The sequence below is a fragment of the Schistocerca americana genome, chromosome X (assembly GCF_021461395.2).
Source record: "Schistocerca americana isolate TAMUIC-IGC-003095 chromosome X, iqSchAmer2.1, whole genome shotgun sequence".
In the NCBI taxonomy this organism is placed as follows: Eukaryota; Metazoa; Arthropoda; class Insecta; order Orthoptera; family Acrididae; genus Schistocerca; species Schistocerca americana.
Genome location: NC_060130.1, coordinates 9,100,414 through 9,114,359, shown reverse-complemented (window position 1 = coordinate 9,114,359; position 13,946 = coordinate 9,100,414). Strand labels below are relative to the sequence as shown.

Genomic DNA, 13,946 nt, shown 5'->3' with positions numbered 1-13,946 from the left:
GCTCGGTGGATCTGCGTCTCCCAGACATAAGGATACTTTTAAGGATAGAATGTGGATATGAGACAATTTTACTTTTTCGTCTGAAAAGACAATTTTGCTTTTTTAGTGTACATACAGAAGAGGGGAGTCCTTATGACTCACTTGTGCAAGATGCAATGCTCAGTGCAAGAGAGCACGGGTGGAAGACAGCAGCCTGTACTGGACAGTGTTGTCCAATGTGAACGTGCCCCGGACACTGAAATACCCTATTAAAGAATGGGAGAGTCACACTGGGGAAGTTCCAACCACAGTTGCAGGAACTTTGAGCCAGAACTCATGGCCACCTAGCACTGTCAAGTGTGTAGCAGCGTGTGCTTGTAGGTGAGACTCCAAAGAGTGTCCTGTGGCATCTACACCAGTTTTAGCGTATGTGTAACACAAATATCCTCTCGCAGCTACTGCAGGTACAGGGGGAAGGCAGCTGCTCAGCTGCGACTCACCCGTAGTACTGCCCGAGGTTTTCCTTGGTGGGAGGACTGGAACGAGGTGCACCAAGCCTTGTGATGCCCATTGAGGAACTGTTGGAGTGAGACGTAGTGACTCTGAGGTCAAGAAAGCTGGCAGTGACCAGAACAGGGTGTGCTGACTCCCCCCCCTCCCCCTCCCACCATACTGCTTTCAGTGATGCCATTGCAGAGGATTACACTGTGGTTGGTCATCTGGTTTTTATGTGGGCCAGAACATGAAGCTTTCCTATGCTTTTTTTTTGCTAAATTGACTCATACTTCTGGACACAAACACCTATACAGAGCAAATGTATTGGCATCCAGGGTTGGGTTATTTGGGGGGGGAGTGACAGTTTGTTATTGTTTCCGCCCCCCCTCACCCAGCTTCCCTCAAAAATGCAACTCGCTAGCAACCTCGCTGTTAGCATACGACAGACATCTACAATTTTAATAACAATAATAAACACACAAAAATATATTAAATTATTCAATATAATAGTAACAATACAAATAGGTGGATCAAAGAAGGAAGAAAACATAGAACAAACAAAAGAACTTCATAAAGTGTACAAACTGACATGGACACACTGTAATAAAAGAAACATTTCAGTACAAGGCAAACACATGCGCTATAATACAGTTATAGTATCAGAAGCACTCTTCGCATCAGAAATGACCACAATCTGTGGACCAGGCACCACAAAGCAGAAAGAATACAATGCAAAATCCTCAGAAAATTTTTTGGAGCAGTGCACAGAGATGGCATATGTATGAAGAGATCAACCAGAGAATTATAAGAACACAGATGCAGATTCAGTCACAATCAGAAAACACCGACTAACATTCTGTGGACACATACACACAATGAACAGCGACAGATTCACAAAGGGATTTAGGATGTAGTAAATGCTTTAATCAAAAAAACCAGTTGGTTTAAAGAGATAGAAGAATGCCAAAACGAGCAGGAATCAGAATGGAAATGATGAATGAAAGAGACAAATTCAGAATCAAAATTATGAACATAAAACTTGAAGTAAAGGGAAGGAAGAAAACAGAGAAAATATGTACATATCAAAGGAAACAGGAACACAGTCAAAGAATGAAAAGATTTTGGGAAGAGAAAAGGGAGGAGGAAAGAAGGAAAAAGCTGAACAACCATGTAACAACGAAGTTGAACTCTGTCAGATTGTGTGCTCACCATCATTATTTCAATAAACATTATGACTGAACAGAGGTCTGCAAACACATGTGAATGAGGGGAATACTGTTTCTATCAGTGATTTCCAACTGTGTTCGGGAAGTCATTCTTTCTGTTGTTGTTGTATCGGATCTGTTGACAGCTGGTATGTTCAACCCAGTGGTGTGCAGCTTTACCCGGCTGGAATGTTGTCAATCAGACCAAAAGCATGTCCTTGTGGGCAGACCCTAGCACGAGCAACTGAAAAGTGTCCTTTATTAAATGTAGCTTGTCATTGCTGGAAGAACTTGGCATTTTTGACACACTTCTGTTTCCATGCTACCTCCTTCTCCAAAAGTTATGTGTGCATTTGGAAATTGGTGAAGTATGAAATATAAAGACATCGTGTCATTCTGCCACATCTGTCTGTAGTGTGCATTTTGGGGTGCGTGTACGATACAAGGCATTTAGGTATGATGAGGTTACTTAGCCATTAATGTTCACAATGGCTGGCATAAAGGAAACATGACAAGTATTACATTAGAAAGCAACAGCGATAGCTTTCCGACCGCATAAATTCTACTAGGCAGAGTCAGAAGCAGACACAGTGGCCTGTGCCAGATACGAGGGTTGGAAGTGGCTGAAATGTGAGTCGTGGGACAAAGAGAAAGAGAGAGAGAGAGAGAACACACAGACAGCACCATAAAGCATTCCCCATCTCTTTGTGCACAGAATGCACCACACTGCTGCCTTCTTAAGTGCACCCCAGTATAATATGTTGTTTGGGAAGTGGGTGGTAGTTTTCACCATTGCCACGACCTCCCCTTATATCCACTCCTGCAAGATTGTGAAATCTACAGCCACTGAGGAGATTTATGTGAGATGTTCCTATCAACTTTGTGTAATATTCATATTGCACACTTCTGCAGACAAAACAGATTTTTGACCTTAGCTTAGGAAAGAAAAGAATCATAACAGATCATTAAGGTTCAAAGAACTTGTCTTGAACACTGTAAGGGATCCGTGATCCCACAAACAAAGATGCTAGTATCTGACGCCCAGGTCGATAGCGGACAGGAGTAGATTGTCGAGCTCTGCAGTAGGCAGTGAGACTAGTGCTGACTGCGCAGTAGTATGGTAGAGTGTCAAGTGAGCAGTAGAGCAGGAAAGACGGGGAAGAATGGTGGTCGAGTGAGTTGTAAACGGTAAAATTCACTGGAGTATGACGAGTGAGCACGTCCCCCTGATCGTCATGGGGTTGACTCTCACTAATGCCGATTTGCAAGTGATAAGAAACAGAAAGTGACAAGTGCCAAATTACGTGTTTCACGTCAACCGTGTCGGCCAGCAACAACCATGGATTGCAGTGAGGATTGTTGTGAATGTTAACCATCAGCATTGCGTGTGACAAAGTACTGAAAATCAGCAATCAATAAAAAGAGATAACCACAATTAGACGTGTAAGGCAAAGGTAGCAACTGCCTCAGAATTTGTGTGTTAGTAGGAAATATATATCAGTTGTACATCACAACCTTTGTGATTCTTAACAATAGACAAACTTTCAATCATTAGCTATTCCGTCTCAGAACAGCCGCATTCAGTTGAAATACTCCTGAAACCACAGCAGAACAACCAATAGCCTTTCATCCATTAAGCACACGGTCATATATCATAATAATTAACTGTTTGGTGGCTTTGGTAAATTACCAAAAATCCAGTAAAGGAATTAATCGGGGGTGTTTCAACACGAATGCTTAAAAATTCTTTTGTAGTTTTCCTATTTTCAGATTATGAAGAGTTCTTTGTTACAGCTTGTATTTTTGTTCCAGGTGGCCCTGAACTTGATGGCTGTAGTGATGTCGTGAAGGCACAAAGTCGGAAGTTGTTAAACCTTCAGAAACAAGATTTTCAAAAGTATTTCTTCTCAGATACCAATATTTCGCCCCTGTTTGTGTCGGATACACAGATGTCTCAGTTGTTGTCACGTAATTTGAGTGTAGTGACTGAATCTAGAAAACAGTTTCTTTTGCTTCCCTGTGCCCCAAGCATTATGTGCAATGCAGGACTCCTAACAAAACAAACACACAGAGCACAGCCCTCTGTCTTCTCTTGCCGTTTCTGCAGTTTGGGAGCACAGTCCGAAAGTCGGACTCATGTTGACCGGTCTGGCAGGGCAAAAATGGTCAACGTGGGTTCGAAGCTGGTGACAGAACGGACTGCTACAGCACGAGCAAAGGTTTTTGTGGGACCCGAACTGATGAAACTCATACGAGAAAATGGCCTGAAGGTACTTAGCGTTGCTCGCCTGGCGGGAATTGTGGGGTCCAAGCAGACGTCCAGCCTTATCCCTCTGTGTCATAACATATCTTTATCCTCTGTGGCTGTGGACATTGAACTGGACTCTGCTCTCAACTGTGTGATTATAACTGGCACGGCAAAGTGTAGAGGGCAGACGGGCATGGAGATGGAAGCTCTCGCTGCTGTATCGGTGTCTGCCTTAACAGTGTACGATATGTGCAAAGCTGTGAGTCATGACATTGTGATATCTGAAATAATGCTTCTGGCCAAAAGTGGGGGAACTAGAGGAGACTTCCACCGGACATGAGCATCTGTGTGGGGCAGTGAAATAAGTTAAGTATACCTGGTGTGATGTAGGCAAATTTCAAAGTCTGTTCATAGTTATCATAAATTATATACACATCGAATTGGCCTGAATATAAGTTGCACCTTTAATTTCGAAAAAGAGAGAAACTTAATTAAAAATAATTTGTCAAGTTGCCCATTTACAAAAGCTTTTCAAAATGTGATTTACCCTTAACCAGTTTTTTTGTAGTACACTATAGATAAATTACACACAAAAACAAAGCTTTCAGTTGCAGTTTTCATGTAAGACACTCTTAACTTCACTAACATTCATTGTTTTGTCACTGTCAGTATTTTTGTCACTCTCCTCCCAAAGTACAGTGGCGTCGCTACAATCCCGGGCATTGCATGTGCAGCATTTCTTGAACCGTACCTTTAAAAAGCACATCTGTTAGATGAATAACTGTGAGTTTGAAATTTGCAACGTAATTGTACCGAATTCCAAAATTTTCTCTCAATGTTGTGCTTCATTGGTGAAGAAAAATATATAAAATTTTTAGTTAGAGAAAAACTGTGCCTGTTCCATTGTCTAAAATAGTGAAACTGTGAGAATGGGAATACATGGGGTCCAGAAAAATGTAGACTCTCTTTGATAGTCAATATTGATGGAACAAAATGGCATAGTGTCAAAAATCTTGCATGGGAGGAAGATCATTTTGTGTGTTCAAAGTGACACCTGTTAGCAGCCAAGCAACATCAATGTTGCTGAATTGTTGACTGAAGTACAGCTGTCAATGTTGCCAGTGTGGTAGCTGCACAGGATGTCTTGATGGTTTCTCATATCTCATTCAGTGTAGCTGGGTTCTGTTGGTAAACTTTGTTTGTCGAGGTCCCCCATTGGTAGAAGTCGAGAATTGTAAGGTCCCATGAACTTGGTGGGCACTTGACAGTTCCTCTTCGACTTATCTGTCGTCCAGGTATATTTTCATCTAAGTAGAATCTGATATCTCTGTGGTGGTGAGGCGGAGTACAGTCTTGTAGGTAAAAATCTTTTGTTTCCAAACACCACTTGGATGGCTAATAAAATCAATGTTTGCAGTATATGATACACCTCACCAGTTATGTACCTTCAAAGAAGAATGGGTCAGAGAAACAATACTATGACGGACCACACCACACATTAACACCAAGTGAAGTAACATGTTTGTCCATGTGAACATGAGGATTTTCAGCAGCCCAATACACGTAGCTATGACAGTTTACATTACCATTCAGGTTGAATTGTGCCTCATTAGGCCAGATAACCTTCCCTGCAAACCATTCATCTTCGTGAAGCATGCCTTCAGACCACTCGTAGTGCTCCATCCTTCGATTCGAGTTGTCCTCATTCATAGTGTGAAACAATCTTGGAATGTACACTTTCCACTTTGCAGTCTTCAGAATTTATCATGCACTTGATCAGCTTATCCCACTTCCCCATACACAATGCTTCATAGATTTTTGAGATGATCTAGAAAAATGTTGCAATACAGCAGTGCTGGAACCTGGAGGTTGATGTTGTTGTTCAGAGGACCTTTCCTTGTGCACATTTTAAACAGCATTGTCGGCTTAAAATTTATACCAAATACAATAAATTGTTGTTTCAGTACAGCCTTGCATTGCTCAAACAATAGTTGTACTTCATCCAGTGCTGCATTGTCATCTGCTGGAAACCCACACGACAAGATCTGTTGGGAAAACAGTGGTTTATGCTACCACTCAAAATTGCAGCCATATAACACTTTGTTCCAAAGGTAATAACTATCAGAGAATGTCTACATTTTTCTGGATCCCTCTGTAGTCACTGCCTAAATGGGATAGCAACAAAGAGAATGTTTGCATTGCTAACTCATACACAACAATTGAATTACAAACTGTAGTGATATTTTTGTTTCATTTCAAACTTAAGAAAAAGCACTACAGTTGAGGTTTCTATGATTCATAAAAGTCCCAGTTTTTATGGGAGATTTTTTGTAGAAATGGCGTATCTTATATTCAGGCCAATATGGTACCCGTTTCCATCCTGTTTTAAGTCTTAATTCAAAATATTTATCTTTCTTTTTCCAATACCTGATCAGTTTGAGAGAGATATTTAAAAAAAAAAAAATAAGCACTAGCAAGTACGTTAATTTGCTATTGTTAAAACTTTTTCTCGTGCATGTTCTCTACAATTTTGATATGACACCACCTGCACTCTTATCTTGTTGCCAGTAAAAAGTGAGTAAGTAGGTCATTAAACTCTCTCTCTCTCTCTGTGCCCTCCCCCAGCTGTGTGGTAGTGTCCTCTGTGTTGCTCTATTGTTTCAATTTTTGATGGTCCCGTGCTGTGAAAAGTTGAGGTGAAGTGTTCATTCTTAAATAAATAGTGTGTATCAGCTCTTTTCTCCTAGGATCAGGTTGTCATTGCTGTGTTCATTGATGTAAAATGACACTTTTTTAACAGTTCCTAAAAGGTGCACCACTTCATTGACACTTTTGCTCAGGTGTAGAGCATATTGGCCAGACTAATTTACATGTTTCAGCTTTACACTGTATGGTACCCTCTTTTTTAAAGGCCTATTATCTTTCTTGTGTGTGACTAGTCCAGAGATTGAAAATGTTTTATTTTGTAAGTTACCAATCCAGAACAGGTTTCTGTCAATTTAATTCTTCAGGTTTTTCCAGAAGTTTGCTGAAATTCCTGAGTTGTCCTTTGCACAGTCGGACATCATTGTCTTCCTCGCATATTTCGGTGACATTAGTTGTTGCTTTTACAAAGTGCTACTTGAGACTGACCGTCAGATGGAGCAGGTCTGTAATTTGTTCCCTCTGCCTTCGTGCTTCATCTGCAATCTGCTCTGACAGACACCATCCTCGGGTATCCGTGTTGCGTGATATTCCGAGTGTCATCTACACTCACGGGCACGATTCTTGTGTGTTATGTTTTCAGTCCAAGCTGGTTGGTAAAATTCTGTTTGCGGGCTGTCCCCGTTTGGGGACAAGGATCGGCAGGGCATGAAACCCTAATCTTTCATCTTTCAGTTAACTCAAATGTCGAGTGTCACTTTTTTCATGTACTGCGGTTACAAATATAAGAAAATACAAAATGAAAATTTCTCAACATAGTCATGTTTCTTTTCAGTATGTTTCTCAGATCAGTACACTGCAATGTAAATATTCCATTAAAAGAATATATTTTTGATTGTTTCTTCAGTCAAAGATGCATTGCCTTTTTGACTTAACAATCAATGTCAAATCATTGTCCCTCAAACAATCCTGCAGGGGTTTGACAACGTGAGACCATGGCTTTATGGAGGATCACCTAGAATTAGCTGCCGTCTTTTCTGACATGATTTTAAATCAATGCTATCATCACTGTTTCTTTTGCTTAGGGTTTTGAGTCTAGGAATGATGCAAACAATCAGCAGTTTATTTCTTTCTTACGTGATCTTGTTTTCTCCACCCTAGCCCCCTTTCTTCTTTCATTTGGTAGCCTCGAGCAAATTGAATATTCCTGCTTTTGTTTGTATTTATTAATCTGTTTGTGCCTCTAATTCTTAAAAGACTTCATTATGACGGTAATACTCTGAAGCAGCAAATTTGGGGAAAAAGAGCTGCATTCATTTATGCTGTTGTAAAATGGAGGAATTGGTTGTAGTTGGAAAAAAATCTGCCTTTTACAGCTGCTGATTTTTGTCATTTATTTTACATAGCCCACCCATGATCTACAATCAGGTCTTCCTTTTTATGTTGTATTTTTTATAAGAATGTTGAAACATAGATGATTGTTATGCATCTTTGCAGCACCTAAACTTGAATATTGTACTTAAAATGTTATTTGTTGTCTTTTTTAAATTAAATTGTTATGTTTAAGAAGTGAATTAAATAATTGTTACCTGTGACATAATTTTGTAGCAGCTAAACTTAGATGCTGGTCTTCAATATTTTAATTTTTATAGTTTGGGGTATGATTGTTGTAATTAGAAAATGAATGTGTGCTTTGTGCACTATGTTGTGACAGTAATTTGGAGTTTATTTTGTACATCATCTGGTGTAAATTATAAGAATTTAAGCAAAAACTTCTGTCTCTCAACAGCTTTCTTAATAACACTATTCCAGTAACTGGATATGCATATTGAAATATCTGTGTTGTATATTAGATTCTATGACCTGTACCAAGGCAATATTTTGCGGTTGCAAATTTTCTTGACTATTATTAAGTGTGTGTGTGTGTGTGTGTGTGTGTGTGTTTTGCTTATGCCCTACATACGAGTCCTCCAAGCTACTGATGATCTGACCAATGTACGACATGCCAAAATGCTACGGCTGCATGGGGAGATACAATTAAATCCCATCCCCCCCCCCCCCCTCTCTCCCTCTCTCTCTCTCTCTCACTCTCTCTCTCTCTCTCTCTCTCAAAGATCAGCAGGTTCAGGAATCTAACACAGAAAGAATTTAATCACGGTTTCTTTTTCATCTCTATCATACAATGTAGTCCAATTTTTTGCTAATACAGAAATAACATTTTGTGATTTATGTAGTGTACTCTTCAAAAGATCTAATGATGTCCTCATTCCTTTCTTATAAACAAAACAAGAAGAAACTGACAATAATTGTCATTAAAATAAAACACAGAACAGTGTCTCCATAGCATCAATGAGCACATCCTTTCAGCACCTTTGACCCAGGCAGTGAACACAGCAGTGGTCAGTCTATGACTTGCAGCAGGTGAATCCCAGTCAGCTGCATTGCTCATACACCCCACATAAATAATAATAAACAAAATCTAACAATACACATAAGCAAGGTTTGATTTTTGACAGTATACCGCTGATGACAAAAAAAATTAGACCCAAAGATTTTGAGATGTGATACAATAGAACTTTTGCTCTAGTTGAAGCGGTAAGATACAAATGTTGTATTCACACTGTTAAAAAGCTCAGAAAAGTGTTATAACTTTTTCAGAAGTCTAAATCAAACTATGGAAACTCTCGGTAGGAACTTAGAAATATAGGAAATGATAGAGTGCTACTTACCATAAATACATGTTAAGAAGTCTATTTTTTTTCTTTTAACAAATCTAGCACTGCATATTACTGCCAAATTAGTCATTACCTATGATTGCCCCAGTGGCAGAAGTATGTATAATAATGTCAAAACGTTTGTGACGCTACACACTAGGAGAAGCTCAAGTTTCAGATACACGTTGATTGCGTTCTTGATGATGCTATCTACATGTTCATCCACACTCTGCAAACCACTATGAAGAGTATGACAGAGGGTACATCTCACTGTACTTGTTCATGTTTCCTTTCCTCCATCTTGTACTTCAACTTTTCTTACTTAAACTTATCCTGTTTCTAACCACTCTGATTTGCTTTTGTGGTTAGTGTGAATTTAAACTCAGTTGCCATAAATATCTAATATCTTTTATTGAACAGTGAATGGATTATTTTATATTTCATTTAATGCTGTTCTGCTCTTTGTTACGGCACAAATGGTGTTCCCTACTTTTGTGCAATTTTCACACAACTTGAAAAAATGGTGAGATAAACAACTAGCTTCATTATTTATTTATGTTTTGAATGTACCACTAATGTTTTGAATGTAACCAAAAATGCTTGTTGTTGTAAAATATACTTTCAACTTGCCTCCTTCACTAGCTGAAAACCTTTTTAGTTTCTCATGTTACCCCTGATGTCTTCTTTTTGGTTGATTCATTTATGATAACATTTTACTGTCCTGAGTAGTACCTGTGTATAAATATAATTTTATTTTTATTTTTAGTGATGTGTGTTTTTATGTGCATATTCTTTCAGTCCTGTGTAATGTGAGTCTCTGTTTAATGGTATGGTTATGTTGTCTTCAGACTTAAAGAATTGATGCAGAAATTTATAGTTTTCAGCATGTGGTTCAACAGATCCTTATTGTGTTCCTAAATTGGAAAAGTCCTAAAAACAGAAACTAGAAAATAACTGTATAGAAATTTTAGACCACCATTGGTTAAATATTTTATTACCAACCCAAGAAATAAATTGGGAACAATGTGCAGCATCTTATTCAGTGTAAAAGAAAACTCAAATTTAGTTAAAAGTGGACCACTTGAGTTTGCTAAAGGCATAGAATCGTGTGTTTCTAGTGTTCTTAAATCCATTCAAAACCCTCGAAAAGAACAAAAAAGTAAGAGAATATAATATTGAACTTACAGGCCTAAGTCTGGAAACAACATTATAATTGTGTGTATTTGGTTTTGTTTCTATGCTGTTGACATCCTGTACTGTTGATTTGAAATTATATGTGAGAGTTGATGTTTGGAAGCTATATGCAGGAAAGAAGACCATGAAGTGAAATCCACCCTTCATGTTCTCAGTTGGCAGAGAATGTGGGCAAAGAACTGGAAATCTTTGAGGTACCAAATTGTCAAGGGCTGTGATATTGCCCTTTTAACGTCACTTAGAGTAGACATAGTTCTCTTAGTCCCAAGTGTAAGACAACATTTTTGGTACCTTACAATTTCAGTGGTTTCCATTTACAATTTCTGTTTACAGTGCTCATCATCAAATGTTTTGGTGTTGTTATTTGATTTCATATAAATAACATAGAGGTAGTTATTTTACATACTATTATGTTTCTGATAGCTTTTTCTCACAAAGCATACTTTAGGCTCGTATTTTATTGTAAAATATTGAAACTGACAGACATAAAGACTTGCATTTTCTGCATGTCTTCTGTCACCAGTTTCGCCTCTAATATTGACTGCAAAGCAGAAGTGATCGGCATAGAAAATGATGGAGTGAGGGTGGAGAGGGGGAGAGGGGGGGGGGGGGGGGGGAGAAATGTAATATTGAAACTAAAATCAAGAAAGAGAGCAGTCAATTGAGGATACAATGAAACATTTGGGACCTCATTAACTGCAGGATCATTCTAGTAGAATAGAATTGTATAAAAGATTACTGCCAAAGAGAAGTGTTAGAACTTCAAGTTTAACACATATATTTAGGAACAACACAACAGCACATATAAGTCACTGAGTAAGTTGACCTGTGTACAAGTCGGCATTCGATTCAACACTGAGTCTCAGTCTAGCGGCCGCTGCTCGGCTGGCCGCTTAGGTGGCGCAGCTGCTGCATGGCTGGCAGACAGCGCCGCACGTAGAGGACGCGTGTAATTGCGCGGCAGCACTTTGAATAATCGGCGAGTCACAACATTATTAGTGTCATAATGAAGTCTTTTAAGAATTAGAGGCACAAACAGATTAATAAATACAAACAAAAGCAGGAATATTCAATTTGCTCGAGGCTACCAAATGAAAGAAGAAAGGGGGCTAGGGAGGAGAAAACAAGATCACGTAAGAAAGAAATAAGCTGCTGATTGTTTGCATCATTCCTAGACTCAAAACCCTAAGCAAAAGAAACAGTGATGATAGCATTGATTTAAAATCATGTCAGAAAAGACGGCAGCTAATTCTAGGTGATCCTCCATAAAGCCATGGTCTCACATTGTCAAACCCCTGCAGGATTGTTTGATGGACAATGATTTGACATTGATTGTTAAGTCAAAAAGGCAATGCTTCTCTGACTGAAGAAACAATCAAAAATATATTCTTTTAATGGAATATTTACTTTGCAGTGTACTGATCTGAGAAACATACTGAAAAGAAACATGACTATGTTGAGAAATTTTCGTTATGTATTTACTTATATTTGTAACCACAGTACATGAAAAAAGTGACACTCGACATTTGAGTTAACTGAAAGATGAAAGATTAGGGTTTCATGCCCTGCCGATCCTTGTCCCCAAACAGGTACAGCCCGCAAACAGAATTCTACCAACCAGCTTGGACTGAAAACATAACACACAAGAATCGTGCCCGTGAGTGTAGATGACACTCGGAATATCACGCAACACGGATACCCGAGGATGATGTCTGTCAGAGCAGATTGCAGATGAAGCACGAAGGCAGAGGGAACAAATTACAGACCTGCTCCATCTGACGGTCAGCCTCAAGTAGCACTTTGTGAAAGCAACAACTAATGTCACCGAAATATGCGAGGAAGACAATGATGTCCAACTGTGCAAAGGACAACTCGGGAATTTCAACAAACTTCTGGAAAAATCTGAAGAATTAAATTGACAGAAACCTGTTCTGGATTGGTAACTTACAAAATAAAACATTTTCAATCTCTGGACAAGTCACACACAAGAAAGATAATAGGCCTTTAAAAAAGAGGATACCATACAGTGTAAAGCTGAAACATGTAAATTAGTCTGGCCAATATGCTCTACACCTGAGCAAAAGTGTCAATGAAGTGGTGCACCTTTCAGGAACTGTTAAAAAAGTGTCATTTTACATCAATGAACACAGCAATGACAACCTGATCCTAGGAGAAAAGAGCTGATACACACTATTTATTTAAGAATGAACACTTCACCTCAACTTTCACAGCATGGGACCATCAAAAATTGAAACAATAGAGCAACACAGAGGACACTACCACACAGCTGGGGGAGGGCACAGAGAGAGAGAGAGAGATTTGGAATTCGGTACAGTTACGCTGCAAATTTCAAACTCACAGTTATTCATCTAACAGATGTGCTTTTTAAAGGTACGGTTCAAGAAATGCTGCACATGCAATGCCCGGGATTGTAGCGACGCCACTGTACTTTGGGAGGAGAGTGACAAAAATACTGACAGTGACAAAACAATGAATGTTAGTGAAGTTAAGAGTGTCTTACATGAAAACTGCAACTGAAAGCTTTGTTTTTGTGTGTAATTTATCTACAGTGTACTACAAAAAAACTGGTTAAGGGTAAATCACATTTTGAAAAGCTTTTGTAAATGGGCAACTTGACAAATTATTTTTAATTAAGTTTCTCTCTTTTTCGAAATTAAAGGTGCAACTTATATTCAGGCCAATTCGATGTGTATATAATTTATGATAACTATGAACAGACTTTGAAATTTGCCTACATCACACCAGGTATACTTAACTTATTTCACTGCCCCACACAGATGCTCATGTCCGGTGGAAGTCTCCTCTAGTTCCCCCACTTTTGGCCAGAAGCATTATTTCAGATATCACAATGTCATGACTCACAGCTTTGCACATATGGTACACTGTTAAGGCAGTCACCGATACAGCAGTGAGAGCTTCCATCTCCACACCCGTCTGCCCTCTACACTTTGCCGTGCCAGTTACAATCACACAGTTGAGAGCAGAGTCCAGTCCAATGTCCACAGCCACAGAGGATAAAGATATGTTATGACACAGAGGGATAAGGCTGGACGTCTGCTTGGACCACACAATTCCCGCCAGGCGAGCAACGCTAAGTACGTCACCTTCCTTCAGGCCATTTTCTCGTACGAGTTTCATCAGTTCGGGTCCCACAAAAACCTTTGCTCGTGCTGCAGCAGTCCGTTCTGTCACCAGCTTCGAACCCACGTCGACCATTTTCGCCCTGCCAGACCGGTCAACATGAGTCCGACTTTCGGACTGTGCTCCCAAACTGCAGAAACGGCAAGAGAAGACAGAGGGCTGTGCTCTGTGTGTTTGTTTTGTTAGGAGTCCTGCATTGCACATAATGCTTGGGGCACAGGGAAGCAAAAGAAACTGTTTTCTAGATTCAGTCACTACACTCAAATTATGTGACAACAACTGAGACATCTGTGTATCCGACACAAA

At 39.4% G+C, this 13,946-nt stretch overlaps 2 protein-coding genes across 2 annotated transcripts in view; one reads left to right on the top strand and one right to left on the bottom strand.

Annotated features, from left to right (window-relative positions):
• The window catches only part of LOC124554869, a 107,677-nt gene extending 103,410 nt beyond the window's left edge, over positions 1-4,267 (top strand). Inside the window, exon 11 of the mRNA XM_047128538.1 lies at positions 3,450-4,267. Coding sequence (XP_046984494.1) covers positions 3,450-4,267 — 818 coding nt within the window. The remainder of the gene's footprint in view (positions 1-3,449) is intronic.
• Positions 4,268-13,280: 9,013 nt separating this feature from the next.
• Positions 13,281-13,715, bottom strand: LOC124554868 (cyclic pyranopterin monophosphate synthase-like). Its single transcript, XM_047128537.1, has one exon. It carries the CDS (start codon positions 13,713-13,715, stop codon positions 13,281-13,283), a length of 435 nt encoding a protein of 144 aa, XP_046984493.1.
• Between the last annotated feature and the right edge of the window lie 231 nt (positions 13,716-13,946).

Bases quoted from the DNA above. Each gene is read 5' to 3' on its own strand.
- LOC124554868 (XM_047128537.1), bottom strand. From the start codon at position 13,715: ATGGTCGACGTGGGTTCGAAGCTGGTGACAGAACGGACTGCTGCAGCA.